Source organism: Cetorhinus maximus, chromosome 7 (assembly GCF_964194155.1).
Source record: "Cetorhinus maximus chromosome 7, sCetMax3.hap1.1, whole genome shotgun sequence".
In the NCBI taxonomy this organism is placed as follows: domain Eukaryota; kingdom Metazoa; phylum Chordata; class Chondrichthyes; order Lamniformes; family Cetorhinidae; genus Cetorhinus; species Cetorhinus maximus.
The window spans coordinates 74,461,385-74,486,585 of NC_135885.1; the positions used below are offsets into that span (position 1 = coordinate 74,461,385).

At 41.7% G+C, this 25,201-nt stretch overlaps 1 protein-coding gene across 3 annotated transcripts in view; it reads right to left on the bottom strand.

Moving 5' to 3' along the window:
- sytl2a (synaptotagmin-like 2a) overlaps nucleotides 1-25,201 on the bottom strand; it is a 160,025-nt gene that overhangs the window by 85,337 nt on the left and 49,487 nt on the right. For all 3 annotated transcript variants that reach the window (XM_078545715.1, XM_078545714.1, XM_078545716.1), the window contains exons 3-5: nucleotides 24,469-24,623; nucleotides 17,361-17,493; nucleotides 2,625-2,700 (exon numbers count right to left, since the gene is read on the bottom strand). In XM_078545715.1, the coding sequence (XP_078401841.1) occupies nucleotides 2,625-2,700; nucleotides 17,361-17,493; nucleotides 24,469-24,623 (364 nt within the window). The remainder of the gene's footprint in view (nucleotides 1-2,624; nucleotides 2,701-17,360; nucleotides 17,494-24,468; nucleotides 24,624-25,201) is intronic.

The following is a 25,201-nucleotide window of genomic DNA, read 5'->3' on the forward strand; positions in this document are numbered from 1 at the left end:
AAAGTACAGGGAAGGGGAATGTGGCTTATGGATAATTCTTTGAGGGCTGGAGCAGATGTGATGGACTGATTGGCCTCCTGCTATCTCATAAAATTAAATTATTTTACATTTACAATTTGTATGCAGTGATTCAGCTGTGATGTATATTTTCATAACGTAGCCTAGAAAAAAAATGTTTTATTCAATAATTCCGAGCAGTATAAAAGGAGATGGATTACATGCACACAACATGCTTTTGTAAAAAATAACAGTCACTATATACTCAAAGCTTAGTTCATGGATAAGAGAATTGGATTAGTAAAAACCTGGTAACGGAGGTTTCCAAGATTCAGCTTTTATTTAACAAAAAGTCTTTAATGCTATTACATCAATAAATGTTGACATTCTCCCCCAACCATAAAATTATGTATTTTTGTCTAATATTTAGCCTGGTATCGGTTTCTTTAATTGTCATTGTACAGAAAGAAAAAGCATTACTCAAAAATATTTCAATTCTTTTGTTAAACTGAGTTGATTGAAACATAATGTATTTGAAAAATACAAGTTCAAGAGAGGGGCTGAGCCAATCTGTATGAATTGTTCAAAATATGTATTTAAATGGTATCGCCTTTTGGAATGGTCGTTTATTTAAACTCAAAACCTCAATCACTACTTGAGATTTCCATTCACCTATTCTTTTCAAAATCAATGAGTTTGATTTGGAACCTTGGAAGAGAGATTGTCTAAAACCTTTTGAAGAGGATTTGTCTGACTAAAACCTTTTGAAGGGAATTAAAGAAGCTAAGCAACTTCCATATTTGATACTTACAATCTAAATCTAAGGCCCCATAAGAATTTGAATTTTTATAGTGCCTTTCATGTGCTCACTGTGTCCTTCAGTACTTCACAACCACTGAATTACATTTGGCATGTAGTCACTGTTATTATGCATGCAAACATGCCATCCATATTATAAATAGCAGCTTCCACAAAGGAGAAAAATGATCAGTTAAAATTTGGTTGGGTTGTTTTGGTTGAGAAATAAATATTGGTGAGGACAATGGAAGAACTTCCTGCTCTTCAAGTAATGCTGTGCAACCCTTCATATTCAACTACAGACAGGGCCTAGATTAACAACTCACAGACCTACAGCTTCTCCGACACTTCAGTACTCCTTCAGTACTGCACTGAAGCGTTAGCTTAGTTTAGGCATGCAGTTTAGGTCATGAGCTTGAACCTACACCCACAGCCAACTAACTCTGAGGCAAGATTGCAACTGTTGAGCCAAAACTGATAAAGCATTCTGGAACATAAAACAATATTCTCATGCTAATATAATGAAACAGTAATACAGTGCACTAAAGATTATCCATAGAAAACAAAAACTTTAATTAAATGGATGTTTGTTTAATGATTATTCCAACATGTTCTTTGTTCATCCATTTAAATCATCAGGGGAACATTGCATTTATGTTTTAAGTGCACTAAGAACCAGGAAACAGAATTTTAAATAAAAAGTCTGCTAATTTGATCTCGCAAGGAAGTGTTTATTTCCCCCACCCTGTCTGCTTATATTGACAGAATATTTCAGCCCTTGGGAAAAAGAATGCATTCCAATTTAGCTAGAGGAGACATTGTACTTTGGAATTTTGAGTGAGGCTGACAGCCCAGGAGAGCGGGGCCTAAGCAAGACGAATAGGATATAATGAGTGGCGGCACAGAAGGTCTGAGACCAGGAGGCATGAGAGTTGAGCGGAACTGAAGCAGGATATAAAGAGCTCTGTTGGAAGTGGATGGACCGCCTCTGAATCAAGAGTTTGATGAAACAGTGAAAAAAAATTAGTGTGATGTCACAGGAAAGTAGCTAAGTGATTGGTTAAAGAATATAGCTGTTTTCCCCTCTCTCAAAACAAGAGCATTGGGTTAAACAAAGAGCTGGGAAATGAAAAATTTCAATCAAGGTAAGCAAAACAGTAAGCGAATTAAGAGTATTAGCAGAGCAGCTTCGCCCGAGTACAGATTTCACCAGGGTGTACTCAATGGAGGTGTCAGTTTAGTAGCGGAGAACTATAGGAGGGACCAAAAACTTTATAAGGGAAAGATTCCGCCCACCCCCGTTTAGGGTGGGAGGGGTGAGTGCAAGAGCGGGCAGGCACACCTCCAATTGGCACCCCCAATCGAGGGCGCGCTGCCATTTTACGTGGGTAGACCTTAATTGGCGTGGCTTTTAATTTCCCAGCGTGACGTCCGCCAGGAAGCGCCATGTGCTCCCTGTCGGAGGTGGGGGGAGGTTCCCTTCAGCCAGGAGGCCAAGTGCTGCCTCAGGGCGATCGGCTCCGAATTAAAATTTGCACTAAAAATGATAGAAAAATTTCCCTGACACGTCCCCTCATGTGACACTGTCACATGAGTTGGGATATGTCCATAACTTTAACTGAAATCTTTATTAAAAATTTAAATACCTTCATGAAACCTCATCTTGCCCGTGGATGAGGTTTCATGCTTTTTTTGAAGCCCGCCAGGGCTCCCGGCGTGCCCACCAACCTTAAGGTTGGACGGGCAGGTCCATTAATGATTTTAATTAGTTTCTCAATGGCAAAATTTGAGGCAGCAGAGTGAGTCTGAACCATTATTAAGAAACATACCTTTCCTGGTGAAAGCGTGTTCTGCCTTGGTGTCTGTTGCTGCTGAGGAGCTCTGTTATTTTTGTGTGAAGTTGTACTGCAAAGGCAAAGTTTATGTATTATCAAAATGCAGCTCAAAGACCTAACTCCAAATTGAACAACATAATTTAGTTTATTAGCCTTTCCTAAAATGAGCTATCTACTGCATTTAAATAACCATTTCTTCCTCCCAATTCTCCTCCCCCCACCCTTTAAGTCAATGATTTCTACTGGTGTATGGATTCATGTTCACATAATACCCACCAATACAATCTCCAAATAACCATTGTTCTCGAATGACCATAAACAAACAATGCTATTAGGATAGTCAATCATATTTGGCATCACAGCAGAGCTGGATCCAGTCCTGCACCTACAACCACTCTTCATCAGTGGTGACATTATCGTTCAACAACTGGAGGTGCTAAGAATAAAAGAAAAAAATCCCTGGCCAATTCCTGCAATGTACTTATTATTTATGCTCCATTTATGATCATTTGTATTTGGTCCATAAAAATCTTGTTTATTGGGAGTTATCTATTTAAATACTGAGTCATGAGATCATATCCATGACTAACAATAAGCTCACATAACTTGTTTGGTATGATTGAGGAAGGCAAACAAACATTATATGACCAAGGGGTTACAATTATGGTCCAATCAAGCTTAAAGCTCACAGGTTGTCATTTCTAAAATCTACGCATCAATGTGAAAGGCCACAGAAAAAGAAAACAAAATCAAATCCCTCACATGCATATGGCATGCCCATTAAAAACAGGGGACCAACCTTTGGTTACAAAAGACATGTAATTATATACTCTTGTCTCAAATATACATATCCAATGCAATGCATAGATTAATCAGTTGCACTCTGCATTGTTCCAATGATAGACGGCAGCATACCCACAAAGTAACGCCAAGATAAGCAGTTAACTAAGTTAACAATCTCTGAAAGGTTAACAGCCAATTGGTTCATGCTTGAAAAGTGCCAGTTCACTGATGACCTATCACAAATAAAAACAAACACTAAAAAAAGTGCAGAGTGGCATTTCTGCAGCAGTAACTGAAAGAGGACACTGAAAACTATAGTCTTAAACTACAGAAGCATATTTCAGATTTGATGGAATAATGAACTTCCAAGAAAATTCAATGATGCAAGAGTTGACTCAGACCAATGATTTTTACCCCAAAAGCTGCACTTAATACTGAAGCTTTAGTTTTCAAACTATTTTCTGCTGTTATTATTGTCTATCAGTAGCCCCAAGTAGAAATATTCATTTGGGCATATTTTCACACAATTTTGATATTTCAGTAAATTCTACACTTCCCTTTCCTGCAGAGGTAGGGACTTGGATGACTCACATAAAACTGACTAGACACAGGATCCACTACAAGTTTCTCATGGGGAGGCAGTGGCATAGTGGTATTATCACTGGGCTAGTGACCCAGGGTAATCCCATCACAGGAGATGATGAAATTTGAATTCAATAAAAATCTGGAATTAGAAGTCTGATGATGACCAGGAAACCATTGTCGATTGTCATAAAAACCTATTTGGTACACTAATGACCTTTGAGGAAGGAAATCTGTCATCCTTACCTCAACAAAAACAGAATTACCTGGAAAAACTCAGCAGGTCTGGCAGCATCGGTGGAGAAGAAAAGAGTCGACGTTTCGAGTCCTTACCTCATCTGGCCTACATGTAACTCCAGACCCACAGCAATGCGGTTTACTCTTAAATGCCCTCTGAACATTGGGAAAGGGCAATAAATGCTGGCCGAGCAATGCCCACATCCCATGAACAAATAAAATAATAATTAGTTAGATTAGCACAAAAATATCCCTTAATTGTATTTTGGTTGGAATAAATGTTATAGTTATACTTCTCTATTAATTTACATTTATCGAGGTCGATTCAGGAATGAAATAAGTCACATTCTAGATTGAAATCATAAAAAGGAAAACACACACAATTGTTAGGTTTAAAGTAAGCTACAAAGTAAATCTATTCTGTTCCACAATGTCCATCACTGAGTTTGCTAACGTAATGACAAATTAGCAGCAGTTTAGTTCAGTGCATTTGCATCCACCATCTAGACAGGGTCCAACTTCCTCCTTTGATGAAGTAACAGAAAGAATTGATAAAGATAGTATGGTTGCTGTTTTGTACACTGAATTCAAAAGATGTTTGATGAAGTACCACATAAGAGACTTGTCAGCAAATTGAGGTCCATGGCATAAAAGTGCAGCGACAGTGTGGATATGAAATTGGCAAAAAAAGAGACAGAAAGCAGAGAGTAGTGGTGAACGGTTGTTTCTAAGGCTGGAAGCATGTATACAGTAGTGTCCCCAGGAGTTGTTATTCAAAACCATGCTTTCTGTAATATATTAATGACCAGGATTTGGGCATACAGGGCATCATTTCAAAGTTTAACAATTAAATTTGTAAACAGTAAGATGAATAGTAACAGGCTACACCAGGACATAAACTGGTAAACTGGATAGACAAATGGCAGATGCAATTTAATACAGGTGGTGTGAAGTGACTCATTTTGGTAAGAAGGAGGAAAGGTAACATGAACTAAATGGTACAAATTTAAAGAGGATGCACAAACAGATAGACCTGGGGGTTCACATTCACAAATCTTTGATGGGGACAGAAAAAGTTGAGGTGCAATTAAAAGGAAAAGCTTGACAACCTTTGGCTTTATGACTAAATGCAACTGGTACATAAGGAAGTTATGCTATACCTTTAAAAAATGACTGGCTAGGCCAGCTGGAGTATTATGTCCAATTCTGGACACCACACTTCAGGTGATGCCAAGGCCTTGGATAGGGTGCTGAAGAGATTTACTAGAATGGTTCCATTGTTGCAAGACTTCAGTTGTGTGGGGAGATTAAAGAAGTAAGGGTTGTCATTCTTAGCGCAGAGAAGGTCAAGGGCAGATTTAATAGAAGTGTTTAAAATCTAGAAGGGTTTTGATAAATTAAATAAAGAGAAACTGTTTTGCAGTAGTAGATGGGTTAGTAACCAGCGAACAAAATATAAAGTAATTGGCAAAATAACCAAATGCAAGTTGAGTATGAGTGTGTTGTGACCTGGAATGAACTGACCAAAAGGAAGGGTAGGGAAAGCAGATTCAATAATAACTTTTAAAATGGGAATTGGAAAAATGCTCAAAGAAGTGTGCGGTATTGCATTGGATATCTCTTTCAAAGACCTAACACAAGCACGATGGGCTAAATAGCCTCCTTCAGTGCTGTATCATTCTGTGATTCTCTGCCATGTAGAGCCTTTAACACCAACAAAAGGAATGGAATTTCACCCAATCTGGATTAAGTTTAACCACATCTTAGAAGTAAAAACAATACTGTGCAAGCCTCTGCTTCCCTCTACCAGTTGCTATGAATAAAATACTTAAATTTACCTTTTCTTTGCACATTCACTCTTACTTCAAAATGTGTGCACTGTATACCTTCAGTATTTGACCTATATAATACACCCACTTATACTCAAACACTGCAGCTTGTTCTGGCCTTAAAAAACCCAACCCAAAATCTGTCAAGCTCTTTGCGATAATGATTTCTATATAGACTTAGCAGTCGGCTGATAATAGATTTCAGCTACAACCCCACCCAAACAAAAACTCTGCTTAAATAATATAAACCTCTAGCTTAAGTGCTCATTTCGCCTAACGCAATTTAAAATAGGTTTAAAATAGTACACAAGTTGATGGTAAAGTTAATGAAATATATAAAAAAGCAACATAAATAAGTGATTAACATAATTAAGTAGTTATTTAAAACACAATAAGGATGGCAGGACAGGAGATGGGTCAAGGCTACAGCATGTGGGAGCTCCTGGATAACATCGTGATCCAAGGCAAACACGTCTGCAGTAAGCGTTTGTGGCTTGAAGAACTTTGGCTCAGTCATTGAGCTGGAGACTGAGCAACAGGCTTTGACACTTTGGGGAGGGGAGAAAAGTTATCTGGATGCTTTGCACCAGGAGGTAGTTACAGCACTTAGGATGGGGTCTTCTGATTTGGTCAATGGTCAGGGCAGGAGGATGTGGCTGCGAACGAGGCAGGTAAGGGGACCCAGAGGGCAGGAGTGCGAGCCTCTGCAATTGTCCAATAGGTTTGCGCTTCTCCAGCTTGTTTGGATGAGAGCAGGGGCTGGAGGGTGGATAAGAAAACCGACCATGACACCGTGGCACAGGAAGCCATTCAAGTAGGGGGAGCAAAAAGTAAAGTAGTGACAGTAAGGGTCAGTATAGTGAGGAGGATTGATGCTGTTCTCTGTAGAAAGAGTCCAGACAGCCTGCCCGATTGCCAGGGTTCGGGACATCTGCTCAGGGCTGGAGAGGAACTTGCAGTGGGGAGGGACAGGATCCAGTTGTCATGGATCATGTAGGGACCATTGACATAGGTAGAACTAGAAAAGAGGTTCTGCGTAGAGAGTATAAAGAAGCTAGCCACTAAATTGAAAAGCAGAACCTCAAAGGTCATAATCTCCAGAGTATTACCTGAGCATGTGCAAATTGGCGAAGGGTACATAAAATTAGAGAGATGAATACATGGCTCAAAGACTAGTGTGAGAGAAGTGGATTCCAGTTTGTGGGGCACTGGCACCAGTACTGAGAACAATGGGGGCCGGACCATTGGGACAGTCTACACCTGAACCAGGCTGGGACCAGTGTTCTTGCGAAGTACATAACTATGGATATAGGGAGGGTTTTAAACTAAATAGCGGGGGCAAGGGATCAGATGGAAAGATGTGGTATATCAAAGAGTAGAGACAAGGTAAGAGAGGAAAATAGTAATATGGGAATTGAGGGTCAGAATGGAAGGAAGGTGCAGAGAGAAAAAACTGAAGAATGCACCAAGAATCAAGACTAGATTTCACAAAGATAACAAAAAGACAAAACTAAAGGCTCTGTATCTGAATGCGCATAGCATTCAAAGTAAACAAATTAATAGCGCACATTGAAGCAATAAATTTGATCTGATAGCCATTACAGAGACCTGGCTGTAAACGACAAGAATTGGGTCCTGAATATTGAGGGATAAATGACATTCAAGAAGGATAGGAAGCTAGGTAAAAAGGTGGAGGCGTAGCACTGTTACTCAAGGATGGCATTTGTGCAATAGGGATGACCTTGGTTCAGGAGATCAGGATATAGAAATCGGTTTGGGTGGAGATGAGGAATAGTAGGGAAAAGAAGTCACTAGTGGGAGTGATCTACAGGCCCCCCCTAACAGTAGCCACAATGTAGGACAAAGTATACAAGAAGAAATATTAGGTGTTTGTGAAAAAGGGACGGCAATAATCATGGGTGACTTTAATCTATGTATAAACTGGAAAAATCAGATTGCCAGGAGAAGCCTGGATGAGGAGCTCATAGATGCTTGAGATAGTTTCTTAGAGCAGCACGTTCTGGAACCAACCAGACAGCAGTTTATATTAGACTTGGTATTGTGGTATGTGACAGGATTAATTAATGCAAAGGCACCCCTAGGTAGCAGTGACCACAATATGATTGAGTTTTACATCCAGTTTGAAAGGGAGAAGAGTGGGTCCAAGACAAGTATTTTAAACATAAGTAACAGCAAATATGTGGGCTTGAAAGCAAAGTTAGCGGAAGTGAACTGGGATACTAAGCTAGGGGATAGATCAATAGAGAAGCAGTGGCAGACATTTAAAGGGATATTTTAGAATACTCAGAATAAGTATATTCCTACTATCAAGAAAAATTCTAAGGGGAGGAGCCACCATCTGTGGTTAACTAGAGATGTTAAGGAAAGCAAACTCAAGGAAAAAGCATATAACTCTGCAAAGATGAGTGGCAGGACAGATGATAGGACTCAATATAAAGAATGGCAGAGAATGACTAAAAGGTTAATCATGAGAAAGAAATTTAGAGTACAAGAGGAAGCTAGCTACAAATGTAAAAACGGATAGCAAGAGTTTCTATGGGCAACATTTCCCCCCCCTGTTTGGGGGGGGGTGCAGGAGCAGGCACGGGCGGGCAGGCATCTGATTGGCGCCCCCGGACAACCATTTTACGTGGGCGAGCCCAGCGTGACGTCCACATGCGTGCGAAAGAGCGCACATATCTCCCTGAGGAAAAGTGCTGCCTCAGGGAGATCGGCTCCGATGCAAAACTTTCAATAAAGGTGATTTAAAAGTTTCCTTGCCATGTCCTCTCATGTGACACTGTCACATGAGTTGGGACATGCCCATAACTTTTATTTAAACATTTAATAAAAATTTAAATACCCTCATGAAACCTCATCCCACCCATGGATGAGGTTTCATGCTTTTTCCCGAGGCCCACCTGGGCTCCCGGCCTGCCCACCAACCATAAGGTTGGACAGGCAGGCCCATCAACCATGTTAATGAGTTTTTTAATGGCTTTAATAGGCTGCTGACAGTTCGGCGGGCAAGCAGCTGATTCGAAAATCTAAATGACGTGGGGTGACGTCGGGATGCATGCTCGACGTATCCCCGCGTCATTTTACATGACAGCGAGCAGGCCCTGCCCCCGCTTGCCGACCGGAAGGGTTTTCTCTATAGGTACTTAGACAGGAAAGTAGGTAAAGTGAATGTTGGTCCACTAGAGAATGAGAATGGGGACTTAACAGTAGATAATAAGGAAATGGTGAATGAACAAATATTTTGTTTCTCTCTTCACTAGAGGTTATAAAAATCATTCCAGTAGTGGCTGTAAATTGGGAGGTGGAGGGGAGAGAGAAACTTGGTAAAATTACAATCACTAGGGAAACAGTGCTGAGCAAACTGCGGAGCTGTGAGCTGACAAGTCTCCAAGTCCAGATGGACTTCATCCTAGGGTCTTAAAGAAGCTGGCTAATGAGGTAGTCGATACGTTAGTGTTAATTTTCCAAAATTTCATAGATTCTGGAAAGGTTCCAAAAAGTGTAAAGTAAATATAACCCCTCTATTCAAGAAGGGAGGGAGGCAGAAAACAGGAAAATATAGGCCAGTTAGCTTGACAACTGTCATGGGGAAGGTGTTACAGTCAAATCATTAAAGAGGTTATAGCTGGGCACTTAGAAAAGTTCAAGATAATCGGGAAGAGTCAGCAAGGTTTTATGAAAGGGAAATCATGTTCAACTAATTTATTAGAGTTCTTTGAAGGAGTAACATGTGCTGCTGTGGATAAAGTGGGGCCTGCAGATGTGCTGTACTTGGATTTCCAGAAGGCATTTGATAAGGTGCCATTTGGTAAGGTGATATTGTGCAAAATAAAAGCTCAGTGTAGGGGGCAATATATTAGCCTGGATAGAAGTTTGGCTGGCTGGCAGAAAACACAATGTATAAATGGGTCTTTGTCTGATTGGCAGGGTGTGACGAGTGGATTTCCGCAGGGATCTGTGCTGGAACCTCAACATTTTACAATTTACATCAATGACTTAGATAAGGGGAGTGAAGGCATGGTAACTAAATTTGCAGGCGACACAAAGATAGGAAGGAAAGTGTGTTGTGAAGAAGGCATAAGGAGTTGGCAGATGGACATAGGTAAGTTGAGTGATTGGGCAAAAATCTGGCAGATGGAGTATAATGTGGGAAAATGTGAAGTTGTTCACTTTGCCAAGAAGAATAAAAAAGCATGGTATTACTTAAATGGAGAACGACTGCAGAATTCCAAGCTGCAGAGGAGTCTAGGTGTTTTAGTGCAGGAGTCAAAGTTAGTATGCAGGTACAGCATGTAATCAATCAGAAGGCTAATGGAATGCTATCCTTTATTACAAGAGAATTGAACATAAAAGTAAGGATGTTATGCTTCAGTTATACAGGACATTGGTGAGATTGGCCATGATCTTATTGAATGGCAGGCAGGCTCGAGGGGCTGAATGGCCTACTTCTGCTCCTATGTCATGAGATCATGGAGCCTGATGATCTATCGGTATGCCCAATGGCTTACAGGGAGCAGAAGAGTATGGCAGAGGCACCTGGCTCGCCAATGGGAGGAGCACCACCCTCAAGATGAAGGGGAGGCAGGTCCTCCTGTGGATACAGCCGAAGATCCACAGTGAGCCGTCACTCATGGATACCTTGCTAGACCCAGGGTCTATAGGCAGTGCTCATCATTTCTGCAGATGACGGAGAACCAGTGTTGCCAAAGACTGCACGTCTAAGGAACTAGTCAGTCACATATGCCACCTGCTGCAGGATTTGACACCATGGGGTCATGGAGGGCCTCCACTGCAAGTGGCTGTGAAAGTGACCATGGCACTCAATTTATTTTTTAAAATGCTAGTGGCTCCTTCTAGGGCTCCACAGGTGACCTGTGTGGGATCTTGCAAGCCTCCACCCACAAGTGCACCCAGGAAGTCACAGATGCCATCTTCGCGAAGGCACAGAACTTTGTGCATTACGACTAGGATCAGGCAAGCCAGGAAGCAGAGTCCTGGGGTTTGCGCAGATCAGGTTTTCCACTGTTGCAGGGTGTCATCAACTGCACTCACGTGGCAGATCTCCGTGGCAACAAGCAGTCAAGTATGCCAACCACAAGGGCTTTCACTCGCTGAATGTTGCGACCACCACAATCACATCCTACGGGTCTGCGCATGATTCCCAGGCATCGTCCATGATTCCTACATCCTAAGCAGGTCTCAGACCCCTGACATCTTCCAGGGTCCACAGAGGCTGCAAGGTTGGGGCTCCTAAGGACAAGGGCTACCCGCAGAGGACGTGGCTAATGACACCCATGCAGCAGCCTCAGACTACAGCAGAGAGATGGTATAACGAGGCTCATGCCACAACCCGGACTATGGTCGAGCAAACGACAGGCATGTTGAAAATGAGGTTTCTGGTGCCTTGACAGATCTGGTGGAGCACTGCAATACAGTCCCCAGAGGGTGTCACGCATCATTGTAGCACACAGCAAGCTACATAACCTGGCCCTGTAACAGGGGGGAGATGGAAAAGCTGCACGTCTCCTCCAATGAGAAGGACGTCGAAGGGGATGAGGGTGATGAGGTCCTTGAAGGCAAGGATGCCAGCGATTAGGCCATTGCACTGCCAGCTGAGGCAGATGCACTCAGGGGACCCTCAGCTCCAAGGATCGTGGAGGACAATGACGAGATGCTGTGAGGACTGTCTCGACACCCTCACCTTGCATCTGTGAATGTTTGACTCCTGTGTGGCTGATAAGAACATAAGAAATAGGAGGAGTAAGCCATTCAGCTCTTCAAGCCTGCCCCGCCATTCAATAAAATCATGGCTGATCTGCCCCAGGCCTCAACTCCTTTCATGCCAGCTCCTCAACTTGCTGATATTTCAAAAAATCTGTCTACCTCCTCTTTAAATACTTTGAGATCTAGCCTCCACAACTTTCTGGGGTAGAGAATTCCAGGCATTCACTACCCTCAGAGAAGAAACTCCTTCCATCCCAATTTTAAATGAGAGTGTCCCCTTATTCTGTAACTATATCCCCGTTTTGAGATCCCCGGCTAGTGGAAAGACCTTCTCAACACGACCCTGTCAAGCCCCCTCAGAATCTTGTACGTTTCAATAAGATCACTCCTCATTCGTCTAAATTCTAATGAACAAAGGCCTAACCTGTTTAGCCGTTCTTGATAAGTCAACCCCTTCATTTCAGAAATCAACCTAGTGGATCTCTTTTGAACAGCCTCCAATGCCAGTATGTCATTTCTTAAATACGGGGACCAAAACTGTACACAGTACTCCAGGTGCGGCCTCACCAACACCCTACACAGTTATAACAAGACTTCCCTATTTTTAAAATTCCAACCCTCCAGCAATACAGGCCAAAATTCCATTTGCCTTCTTAATTACTTGCTGTACCTGCATACTAACTTTGTGTTTCATGCGCAACGCCCAGATCCCTGTGCTGCACTTTTTTTGGAGTCTCTCTCCATTTAAGTAATAGTCTGCCTTTTGATTCTTCCTCCCAAAGTGTATGACCTCACATTTTGCTACATTAAACTCCATCTGCCAAGTTTTTGCCCACTCACTCAACCTATCTGTATTCTCTTGCAGATTCCTTATGTCCTCATCACAACATGCCCTCCCACCTATTTTTGTATCATCAGCAAATTTGAATACATTACACTCTGCCCCCTCCTTCAAGTCATTAAATAGATAGTAAATAATTAATTGAAGTCCTAGGACTGATCCTTGTGGCACTCCACTAGTTACGTCTTTCTAACCTGAAAAGGCTAATCCTGACTCTGTCTTGTGTGTGTTAACCAAACCTCAAGCAATGCTAATACATTACCCCCAATACCATCAGCTCCTATCTTGTGCAATAACTTTTTGTGGCACCTTATTGAATGCCTTCTGGAAATCCAAATACAAATCGGTTCCCCTTTATCAACTCTGCTTGTTATATCCTCAAAAGAACTCTAGCAAATTTGTCAAACATGATTTCCCTTTCACAAAGCCATTTGACTCCGTTTGATTGCGTTAAGCTTTTCTAAATGTCCTGCTATTTCTTCCTTAATAATTGACTCTAGCTTTTCCCAATGACAAACATTAGGCTGACCGGCCTATAGTTTCCCACTTTTTGCCTCCCTCCCTTCTTGAACAGGGGCATCACATTGGAAAACCGCTAATCTGCTAGTACTCTTCCGGGATCCAGAGAGTTCCAGAATATTTTGACCAATGCCTCCACTATCTCTGCAGCCACTTCCTTTAAAACCTTTGGATGCAGGCCATCAAGTCACTGTGACTTGTCTGCCTTTAGTTTGTCAAATACTTTGTCCCTCGTGATAGAGACTATTACAAGATCTTTCCTCCCATTAGCTCCTTGCTTATCCGATATATCTTTGGGATGTTTATAGTGTCCTCCACCATGAAGACCGATGCAAAATATTGGTTTAAATTATCTGTCATTTCCCTGTTCCCCATTATCAGTTCTCCAGTCGCATTCTCCAAGGGTCCCACACTCACTTTAGCCACTCTTCTTACATACCTGTAGAAGCTCTTGCTGTTTGTTTTTATATTTCTTGCCAATGTACTTTCATAATCAATTTTCTCCCTCTATTAGCTTTTTAGTCATCTGCTGCTGGTTCCAAAAAAATTCCCAATCCTCTGGCTTACCTCCAGTTTTCCCCACTTTGTATGTCTTACTTTTTGTTTGGATAATCTCCTTGACCATTTTTGTTAACCATGGGTGGTTCATCCTTCTCTTCAAGTCCTTCTTTTTGACCAGGATAAATTCTTGCTGAGCATTATGAAATATCCGCTTAAATGTCTGCTACTGCTCATCTACCGACCTTCCCTTAGTTGACAACTCTTTCTTCATACCTCTGTACTTGCCTTTATTTAAGTTGAGGACATTGGTTTGAGACCAGAGTTGCTCACCCTCAAACTGAATTTGAAATTCTACAATGTTGTGATCGCTACCTCCTGGAGGATCCTTAGCTACAACATTTCTTATTAATTAATCCCAGCTCATTACACATTACTAGATCTAAAATAGCCTGTTCCCAGGTAGGTTCTGCAACGTATTGCTCTAAGAAACAATCCCTGATGTACTCTACGAATTTGTCTTCCATGTAACCCCTGCCAATCTGATTTGTCCAGTCAATATGCAGATTAAAATCACCCATGACAATTGTAGCGCCCACCTCAAAAGGTGCTGACAGCACACAGAATGACAGAACTCTTGATGCTTGCCCACGACATTCTGGCAGCTATGATGAGCACCATCAAGGTGCAGGCATTACTGATGTGTCCAGTGAGTGTAAAGCTGGACCATCAATTTGTTCTAAAGGTTACACACTGCCCAGGGAAGAGGCTCTAGACTGAGAAACCTGCCTTTATCTTGTGCAGGAACCAAGGTTTCACATCTGAGGGACATGAACACTGCTCATCATAACAAAAAGAGACAGAGAAGCAGACATTCTCAGCAGTTTATTTACAATAGTGAACATTATGTACAGATGATTAACACTTGTGCCCACACTGTGCAATTGCATCATCATAACCGTCCCAACCCTGCCGCTATGTCTTGGTGCTCCACAGTGGATGTGGAGGCAGCCTGCTGTCTGTAATGAACTTGGCAGGTGTCCTCTGGAGGACCCATGGCCTGCTTTGGGTATCCTGCTGTGGGCCAGGTGCACACTCCTCAGCCTGCGGAGCTGGAGATGGGGTCACAGGAAGAGAGGATTTGGATGGCCCTGGGGCGTCAAGCTGCTGGTCCTCCTCCCTATGGGTGCCTAATGGTCCCTGCCTGACCCCTTGAGGTGAAGGGGAAGCTGTAGCAAGATCGAGCTGCCCTGCATCGATGTCCTGGACCAAGGTCTCCGCAGCGGCCACCATCCTGCCAATGTTGACCGCTGTGCGCGGCATGATGATGTGAATGCCTCGAACTTAAGGCGGACAGATTCCATCATCCCTTGCAATCTGAGGAATGCACCAGGCATCACTTCCTATGTTCCTATGATTGTCTTTTTTTGCTCCAACAACTGAATGATGAGCCTCTGGACTCTGTGCTCATCGGACTTGGACTCAGCAGATTCTTTGCCTCCAGCAGTCCGAGTGCTGGCAATCTCGGACGTCCCTGCCTCCACCTGCTGTATAGCAGATTGTGTGCTGCACTCACCAGATTGTGATCCCAAGGCTTCTCTACATCTAGGTCCCACCGAGGTGTGTGTCGCTGCACTGGTTGAGGGTGTGGGCAAGCACCATGAAGGGTCTTCAACTGTACTGCCCTCAGGGTCATCAGAGGTGCTCTCAGCACCGGAGTCAGAGTTAAGGTTGTCAGAGGGTGATGTGGCTAGAAGAGAAAGTGCAGATTATTAGTGCTTGGCAGTCACATTACACAGAACAATGGGCTCAGTATAGCGTCGAAAGAGGGATGATCTAGTGCAGGATCCTCACGTGGATGCTTGCCGGTGACTCCGTGTCATCGTAGGAATGGTCCAACGTACAACTCTCAAACGGAGTGAGGACCTCGATGTCCGGAAATCCACCCCATGTCTCTCCCGTTGATTATGCAGGACAAGATCGTGCACAAAGACAGATGGAGAGAGTGTGATCAAGGCGCATGCCAAGTCAAATAATAAGGATGCCAGGCCTGCATGTGTACTGAGTGGAACCATGGGCAGGATGAGGAGGCGATCTCTAGAAGAGATGAGACCAGATGGAGATGCGAGTGGTGATGTCGCTGGTGAGGTGCCAGTGATGTGTGATGGGCTTGATAGTGTGTGAATCGAGAGTGATTAAATGGTTGACTTGCCCTGGTGGCACAGATGAGATCGTTCATCCTTTTTCTGCACTGGATGGCCGACCTCTTGTGTGCGGCTTTGGCACTGACCACCTCTGCCACTGCCTCCCAAGCCAGAATAGTGAGGCTGACGGGCCTCCTGGTGCCTGGGGGGAGGGGTGGTGGGCAGAGGACACCGTGGCGGGCCTCCATGTTGTCAAAAAGGCGTTCCAGCGATGCGTCACTGACTCGGGGGAGTTGTACTCTTCTTGGTTTTTGGGGCCATGTCTTCACTGGAGCAGTCCTGGGTTGAAGCATTGAGAACTATGTGCATGGCTGCAGTTAAAATATGGTGCCCAGAGTGAGGAAGTGGTGAGGTAATGGCGTGGTGGGAAAAAACAGAGGCCACCAGCCAGCAAGACAGTGTGTTTCCTGTCACTGCATAATTTAATGACGTTGGAAGTAAAAATCCACCATTGCAGCCAGCAGATAAAACATCGTTTTTCACGCCCACTACCGCACTTAGTACAATTCTGGGAAAATTCGCCCCTAGTTTATAATCATTCCAACATGCTCCCAAAGTGCAATTTTGTACTATTTTTGTGCACATGGCCATTTTTCAAATTTTGAAAATTCATTTTTCTGAATCTCCTGCCAATTCAGCTGATACTTCTTGGTTCTACTTACAAGGAGGTGTCTGATTTTAATATTTAAATTTACATTCAACGTGCGATTTCCCAGTGGTTGACAGGTTAAGAGGCAGATTGGAAATATTACCTGCCAATGCGAAATCACCACAAACCCATAGGACAATAGGAATTTCTAAACAATAAAAGAAAGTATTATAATGCCCACACTCTGACACTTTACTTTTTTGAAATTGCAGAAGTAAACCAATAAACCTCAAAAATATTCCTCCATCCCACAAATTTAACCATTTAATCCTGGTCTGCTGTTCTCAACAAACACCACCCACTACTGCTCTCTCCCCACAATCATGTTGGTCTTCCAAAATGCTAGACATTCGGAGTGGTGGTATTTAAGTTTGCACCCCAAAAACCTCAAGCAGCAAGTTTCCTATCTGGGACGGTGTATCGGAGATTTAGTGCTCTCCACATTAATGTTTTAAAATTTGTGCGCTCAATATCCAAATAGTGTGAATAACTTTGAAAGTACACAAATACTTAGTAGCAGGACAGGACATACAACAAGATCTGGAGATGGGAGATCTCACCACTTGTCCTGAAATCAAACTTCAAATTATGCTTTTAGTTGATTTTGAATCGAAAATTTCAACACAAAAGCAATGTGAGCCTGAATTGTACATCTGTCAAAATTTTCAAGTGCACTTGTGTTCAAAAACAATATGATTTGCCTTCCATCAGCAATTTTTACATCATAAGGAAAAGAAGCAAAAAAAGGATTTAAAAACTGAAGATCAGCCACTGAAGGTCTCTACACCTGCACATGTCCATCTGCTCCAGGTAAGGTAGTTTGTATCCAACCGAAGACAATACCTTGTTTTAGGTTCTTCCAACTTTGGCTCTTCTAGGAAAACAGAAAGCTCAGGAGGTATAAAGACAGTTCTTTCAGCATTGCTCGTGCGAGTCTTGGATTTCTCCTTTAACTCTTTAGACTGGAGACGTTCATCTGTGAATAAAGATTGGCATTTATTTAGTGAAACATAATGGCAGCTCGGCTTGGTTAAGTAGTCAGCTCAGGATAAGCACAATAACACCAAGCGAAGACAACCCTCAGTACAGTGTATTCCTCTGCCATGCTGTTTTAACTGAACATTATTACAATTACAGCTCATCCTGGAGGCTTTCCCCATCAGTTTGATGCTCTACCTACAAAGTTGAAAAAATAAATCTTTTTATTAAAAGCTTCCATCTCATTGAGGAGGCTTCAGGGAAATCCACATCCAACAACCTGCTCTGAAAACACTGACAGCTGTAACAACTTCCAAGCACAACATATTTTTTTTTAAATTAGATCATAGGCTTTCAATTTTTAGTTTAGTTTGTAAGTTACATTCATCATCTTTTCCTCCACCCTTCCCCATGCATGTATACCACTGTTCCTAACTGTTGTAATTGATTTGTGTTAAATTTATTTTATGAAATCATTCCAACTTTTTTGGGACTCTGCTGGCTACATTACAACAGTGAATACACTTCAAAGAAATGTATTGTAAAGCACTTTGGGGGAAGAAGTCATGACAGGAACTTTGCAAGTTTAAGTTCTTTATGTCTTCCCCACTTAACTACTTAGAATTCAGAAGCATATAGTAAGAAATTGTAAATGAAGTTTCAGTTGATTTCAGTGAATTAGAGGCAAGAAATTGTTATATATTTTGTTAATTGATGCCATATGCCAACTGTTGCACAATGAATAAGTAGGGATAGTCCCTTGTAGTAGATTTTGCTCCTGTAACTAATAAACATTCAGATCCATTGATAGTATGACACTTTCAGTCTGTAGTGGAACTCTTGGCACTTGCTGCACAACAACTCCTGATTTTTAAACATTATTCCACATCACTGGAAAACAAAGTTCATTTATAAACTCAAAGTAGTGCAAGTAATTATTTTGTTGCTTAGTCAGAGAAACTTTGAAATTACACAAAAGTTGCACAGTTGAACAACTCTCCACCCTGCAAAGTGAATTTATTCTTAATGATCTCATTCTCTTTTTGCAAGGCACCTGCCATCCACCCTTGTTTCTCCACCTGGAGATGCGAAATAGATTTATCTGTGCTGTTTCATTATGCTTTATCAGATAATGTAACTAGAGTAGCATCTTTGAAGGAGTCATGTGTGCTGTGGATAAAGGAGAACCAGTGGATATACTGTACATAAATTTCCAGAATGCATTTGATAAAGTGCCACAAAAAGGTTATTGCAGAAAATAAAAGCTCATGGTGTAGAGGTAACATATTGGCATGGATAGAAGATTGGCTAGCCAACAGGAAGCAGAGAATTGGCATAAATGGGTATTTTTCTGGTTCACAGGATGTGACGAGTGGTGTGCCACAGGGATCAGTGCTGGGGCCACATTTTTTTTACAATTTACATAAATTATATGGATGAAGGGACTGAAGGAATAATTGCTAAATTTGCTGACAACAAAGATAAGTAGGATAGTAAGTTGCGAAGAGGACAAATGGAGGCTACAAAGCGACACAGATAGGTTAAGAGTGAAAAAAGGTCTGGCAAATGGAGTATAATGTGGGAAAATGTGAAATTGTTCCTTTTGGCAGGAAAAATAAAAAGCTTATTATCCAAATGGTGAGAGATTGCAGAGCTCTGATATGTAGAGGGATCTGGGTGTCCTAGTGCATGAATCACTAAAGGTTATTATGCAGGTAATTAGGAAAGCTGATAGAATGTTAGCATTTATTGAGGGGAATTGATTACAAAAACAGGCTTCAGTTGTATAAGGACATTGGCAAGACCACATCTGGAGTATTATGTACAGTACTGGCCTCCTTATTTAAAGATATAAATGCGTTATCAGTTCAGAGAAGGTTTACTAGACTAATACCAGGAATGAGCGGGTTGTCTTATGAGGGAAGGCTGGACAGGTTAGGCTTGTATCTGCTGGAAGAGTAAGAGGCAATTTGATTGAAACATAAGATCCTGAGGGGTCTTGACAGTGTGGGTGCGGAGAGGACGTTTCCTCTTGTGGGACAAATCTAGAATTTGCGGGGGGGGGGGGGGGGGTCACTGTTTTAAAAAAAGGGGTCACTCATTTAAGACAGATGAGGGGAAATTCTTTATTTAAAAAAAAAAAGGGTTGAGTGTCTCTGGAACTCTCTGCTTCCACTGACTCGAGGAAGAGAGAGAGTCTTTGAATACTTTTAAGGCAGAGCTACATAGATTCATTAACAAGGGGGTGAAAGGTTATTGGGGGTAGGCAGGAATGTTGGGCATGATTTTATTGAAAGGTGGAGCAGGCACAAGGGACTGGGTGGCCTACTCCTGCTCCTAATTTGCATGGTCATATCAGTGACTGCTTCAAAAGCTGGACTGTGGTCAAAATATTTAAATTATTTGACAGTTACATACCCAAGGACTTTGTATGGTGAGGTAGCTGGAGCTAGACAACCAGCAGGACAGTCAAAGCCCTGCTTCAAGGATGCTTGCAAGCATGACATGAATGCCCTAGACATCAATTATTGCACTTGAGAGTCACGAGCTGATGACAAAGAAAAATGGCAATACCTCCTGTGGGCTGGCATTCACCACCACAATAACCAGAGGCTACATCAGCTTGGCAACAAACTCCAGCGCTAAAAACAACGACCCACAATGACAGTAAGCAGCTTCAGCAGCACTTGTGATACAGCCTGCCTCTCAAGGATGAGACTCTTCAGCCTTCAACAAGGCTGTGTCATGTGAAGACACCTCTCCTGAAATGAATCAGTTTTCTGCGTGCTCATCATCTTTCAGAGATGGGAGGATGCCAGCCTTTAATATGAACAATACAATCTTTTGATCTTTAAAATATATATTTGGTTTAATAAGTTATTTTTAGCATAAAAATGTTTTATGAAACAACTTTAAAATTCCACATCAAAACAGGCAGGAGCTGGTGGTAACTCATTTAATACATTGAAAGACGGAAACATTTACTTTTATGTATTCTAAAAGCCAATATCCATCTTCAACTGCAACTACTTCTTTCATGGAAGCAAAACTAGGTTAATGTACAAACATGAATCTTAAATACATGTTATTAGTATAGAATTATAACTAACCATGGCCCAAAGACAGCTGCTATTATTTTCAGACACAATCCAAATTTCAATTCCTTGTCATGAAGTAAATTCCAGTCAGATAATTAGCTGGGGTGGGGTGTGTAATTTCCTTTACCATTTGTTCTCTACATGGTGAATACTTGATCTCAGCCAGTTAGTGGCTGCAACTTCTCAGCGGCAAAAAAATATGCTTTTTGTAGGTCAGTACTGGCAGACATTTGGGCGATCATCTGCCACTCTGAATCTTATGAATGTGCCAGGGATCAGAGCCATAACCCTTACTTGAGTCCTTTCTCAGCCATTGAAAAATGATTTTGGGGGGTGAAAGGGAGGTAAAGCAATAAGCATGCAGTAGGGACTAGCATCAGTTACCATACAAGTAACAGTGGTAATAATTATTTCATCAAATGGCCTTTCATTGCATTGTTATATTGTCACCTGGCTGTTTTCATACATTACCACTTCAACATATGTAGCCATGTACTTTTAATAACCTTTCACCATATATTAAGAAAAATGTGCATGTTTTTAGCTTTCCTTGGTCAAGCGATGTGGAAGTTTTACAAAACAAAAGCAATCAGCAAGTGGTAATGACCTGGAACTCTGCCTGCTAGGGGCAGCCCTAAAAAGAGAAAAAATACAACCAACATAAAAAGCAGTATAACTGCTGGTCAATCAGCCCAAGCTCCCAAATGACAGGCCCTGGTGTAATAGCATCCTCTTCTGGCCATTTGTGTGTGTATGTATGTAAGCTAACTAGAATAAACCATTTTAGTTGGGTGCTTGACTTCCATGTGGAACACTTTGTCCTGCAAGATCTCTCAGTCTGGCAATAAGGATAGGATTGTGGATTCTCTAGATAAACAAATTTGATTGGAGAAGTTTCCAGCAAACCAGAGGAACTGGGGTTGTGTTTTTACACTGAGAAAGAGGCTTAAAAATCTGATCTTTGAGAAAAGGCTATTGTTTGTACACTTGGGTGGAATGACTTTTCAAAAATGGCTACATCAACAGGTATTACTGGGCAACTGTTAGAGTATAGCTGTGATTGAGTGTCTTTTGGTGCACATGTGGAGCAGCTTTTCATTATTAATATCCTCAAGGATCCTGAAATCCAGCTGTTAGCAAGCAGTGGGAGAAAAAGTTGTTATCAGGCAGTGAGGGAAAAAAGAAAAAGGGGATAGTTCTGACTGAAGTATGCACATACGTGCTTGAAACAAGAATTTTCTTGCCCCAATAAAACAAAGTGAATTAGCGAATGACTATGGCAAATTCATGCCAAATTTGGCAACCATATTGCATCCATTGAATGAACTCGAGGAAGGGCATTCCGTGGAATTTTTTTAATTCTTTCATGGGATGTGGGTGTCGCTTGCTAGGCCAGCATTTTTACCACCCATCCCTAATTGGTCTGGAGGTCATGGTGAGTTGCCTTCTTGAATCACTGCACTCCATTTGATGTTTTGACCCAGCGACAGTGAAGGAACAGCAATATAGTTCAAGTCAGGATAGCATGTGTTTAGTGGGGAACTTGCAGGTAGTGGTGTTCCCATGCATCTGCTCGTCCTTCTGGTGGTAGAGATCAGGGGTTTGGAAGGTGCTGTCGAAGGAGCCTTGGAGTTGCTGCAATGCATCGTTGGACAAAGGAGCATCATAAAGCATTCCATTTGCATAAAATTAAATTGGTAGATGGTACATTTCTTGTACAACATAATGTGTCCAAAAATATTAAGCGAGCACGTGATCTCTCCATATGGAGTAGGTGCTGGATAATGGTGAGAAGACAGCAATTGCATTTACCTCATGCATCCTCAGAGCCATGAGTGGATTAGGTCAAAGAACATGAAGCATTAGCTTTGATTTTTGGAGTAAGACGATTTCATAATACTTGAATGATAGTAGTTTTGCGATTGAAATTAATCATAGGCCACCAATGTATACTTTGAATCCAAAATCTCCAGCTGCAGCCCAAATGTAGAGATTTTGTCTGCTTATCTGTATGACTAAGTACAGACGATCAGGACATCATTGTAATACTGATGCAATATTGAGATTACCATCCCTTTCAGGAGGTAGAGCTCAACATGGACAATGTATTTTTCTTTTCAGACGTACATGAGCTGCCAGTCACAGCAGATGGCAACGTTAGAACAGCTCTCTGGGACCCTGTACGGCAAAGGTATACGACTATGTCACAAATGGGTGGCCAACAGAGATATTGAATTTAGAAATCAGGCAGATTTTTATGCATGACAATGAGTTGTCAGTTGATATAGGTTGTGTTATGTGGGGTTGAGATTGACTAAGTCTACTGAGAAACTTTGGTGGCCAGGGTTAGATCAGGGCATAGAAGACACCGTGAAACAGTGTAGAGAATGTCAAGCAGTAGAAAAGTTGCCCTTGGTACCTTTGCAACCATGGCTGACGCACAGTGGCAGCAGTGTGTACCATCTGTAAGATGGATGCAGGAACTCACCAAGGCTCCTTAGGCACCACCTTCCAAACCCACAAACACTACCATCTAGAAGGACAAGGGCAGTAGATGCATGGGAACATCACCTGCAAGTTCCCCTCCAAGTCAGTCACCATCCTGGCTTGGAAATATATCACCATTGCTTCACTGTTGCTGGGTCAAAATCCTGGAACTCCCACCCTGAAAGCATTGTGGGTGTACATACACCACATGAACTGCAGCAGTTCAAGAAGATAGCTCACCACCACCTTCTCAAGGGCAATTAGGGATGAGCAATAAATAGTCTAGCCAGCAACACCCACATCCCAATGCTAGCTGAATTGTTCCTTAGAAGACAGCCTAGAACAAGGTTTTTATTGTGCTAAATGTAACTTCAGCAGTCATTAGAAGAGAAACAATCCAGGTAGAGAGTGATGATAGGGGTAGAGCAAGAGAAAGGAATTTGAATTTGAATGAGTAGGCAAAGGTAAAAGATCATCTTGATAAGAGGTTCCAAAGAAGAGTTGTGAAAATATGTGGTCCACACATTTGGTCAAGATGTTTGGTTGTGGGAAGACTAGGTTAGTACATAGAGGTCACGTTTTACCTTCAGTGGATCATAAAGGAGGAAGAAATTGGGAATAATCAAATGAGTTTGATGAATTGGATAGTTGGGACACAAGTAGGAGTTCCAATAGTTGCTCCAACACAAGTCATTCCTGAAAACAGTACAAATCCAAGTCAAAGTCAGACAGATATGTCGGATGAATTAGAATTTAAGGTCAAAAATCAGTCTTTGTTGGGGAAATTTTCAGACTCAGGTCAAAATGGGTCACGGTGTTTCACCAACTCCGAAGATTTGGATCAAGAAAGGGAGGTATCCTCTTGGGAATAGGAAATTAGTGGGTAAAGTGGATTTGTAAATAAATGAAAAACAAGAAATGTATATAATTTGAATGGAATATGAACTTTGTGTAGCTTTGCATTAATGAGGGAGGGGAGTAATAGTACCCTCTTGTGGCCATTTGTGAGATATGTATAATGTATACAAGCAAACTAGAATAAACCATTTTATTGGGGAAACTTGACTTCTATGTCTTTTTCTGGTCCTGCAAGTATATCACACCTGGCAGAGTGCACTGGAGCCCATTCAGGCACACCACAACTTTCAAATGGGAGCCTAAGTGAGCTCCCCAGAAGTTGCAGTGTCATTGTGGCCCTCAATAGCATTCACTGCTATTGGGACCACAAGATCCAGGCCTTTAAATGAACTTAAATATTCTTTATTCCTCTGGGGTCAGCTAGTGGGACCTAAATAGTCTTTTTCTTACCTACATTTCTATATACTAAGCTCATCAGGCGCTGAGCAATAAACAGGCATAAGACAATATAATAAATCGAGCAAACCTACAGATAGTCATGGGTTTCTTCTTCCGCATTGATGCTTGGATTAGCTCAGCTCCATGTAACGTGTCTTTGTGCCTCTTTGCCTTGGCTTTATAAAACCACTCGCCAGTCATATTCTTGCGTTGGATTTCATTTTCAACTGAAGTGTCTTGCAAATATCTAAGGGAGAAATAAAATGTGAAAAGAATACATTTTTTTGATCACCAGCTGTGCGCCTTTTAAGGTTATGAAATCCTGTTATTTTTCCCCATATTTCCTTTGTCTCCAGGTCATGTAGCTTTGGCCTGGGGGTGGGGGGGCTGAATTTAATGAAACTACAAAATAACAAAAGCAAATAAATTGGGAGAGGTTGTACTATTTGTCTTCCACTAAAATGTTGTTGAACACCTTTAAAAAATGGTATAATGCTAAGCATGCAAAATACATAGCAAAAATCAATAAGCTCAGACTGAACAAACATGTCCCTAAATAAATGAATAAACAAATTTGAAAACAGTGAGACATGGAGATCAAAACAACCTCCTCAAATCTTTCAGGGTGGAAAGGAAAAAAAGGTATTCACCGGAAAAATACAAATATATTACAAAGCTCATCAGGGGGTCAAAAAGACCTATATTTTTTTTTAAATCCAGTACCTCAACAATGCAAGAGCAGCCAGAGTGAAACTAAATAAATGCAAACAGTCTCAAACCCCAGAATAAGTGCATTATAATACCCATCATAAATAATTACTCCCT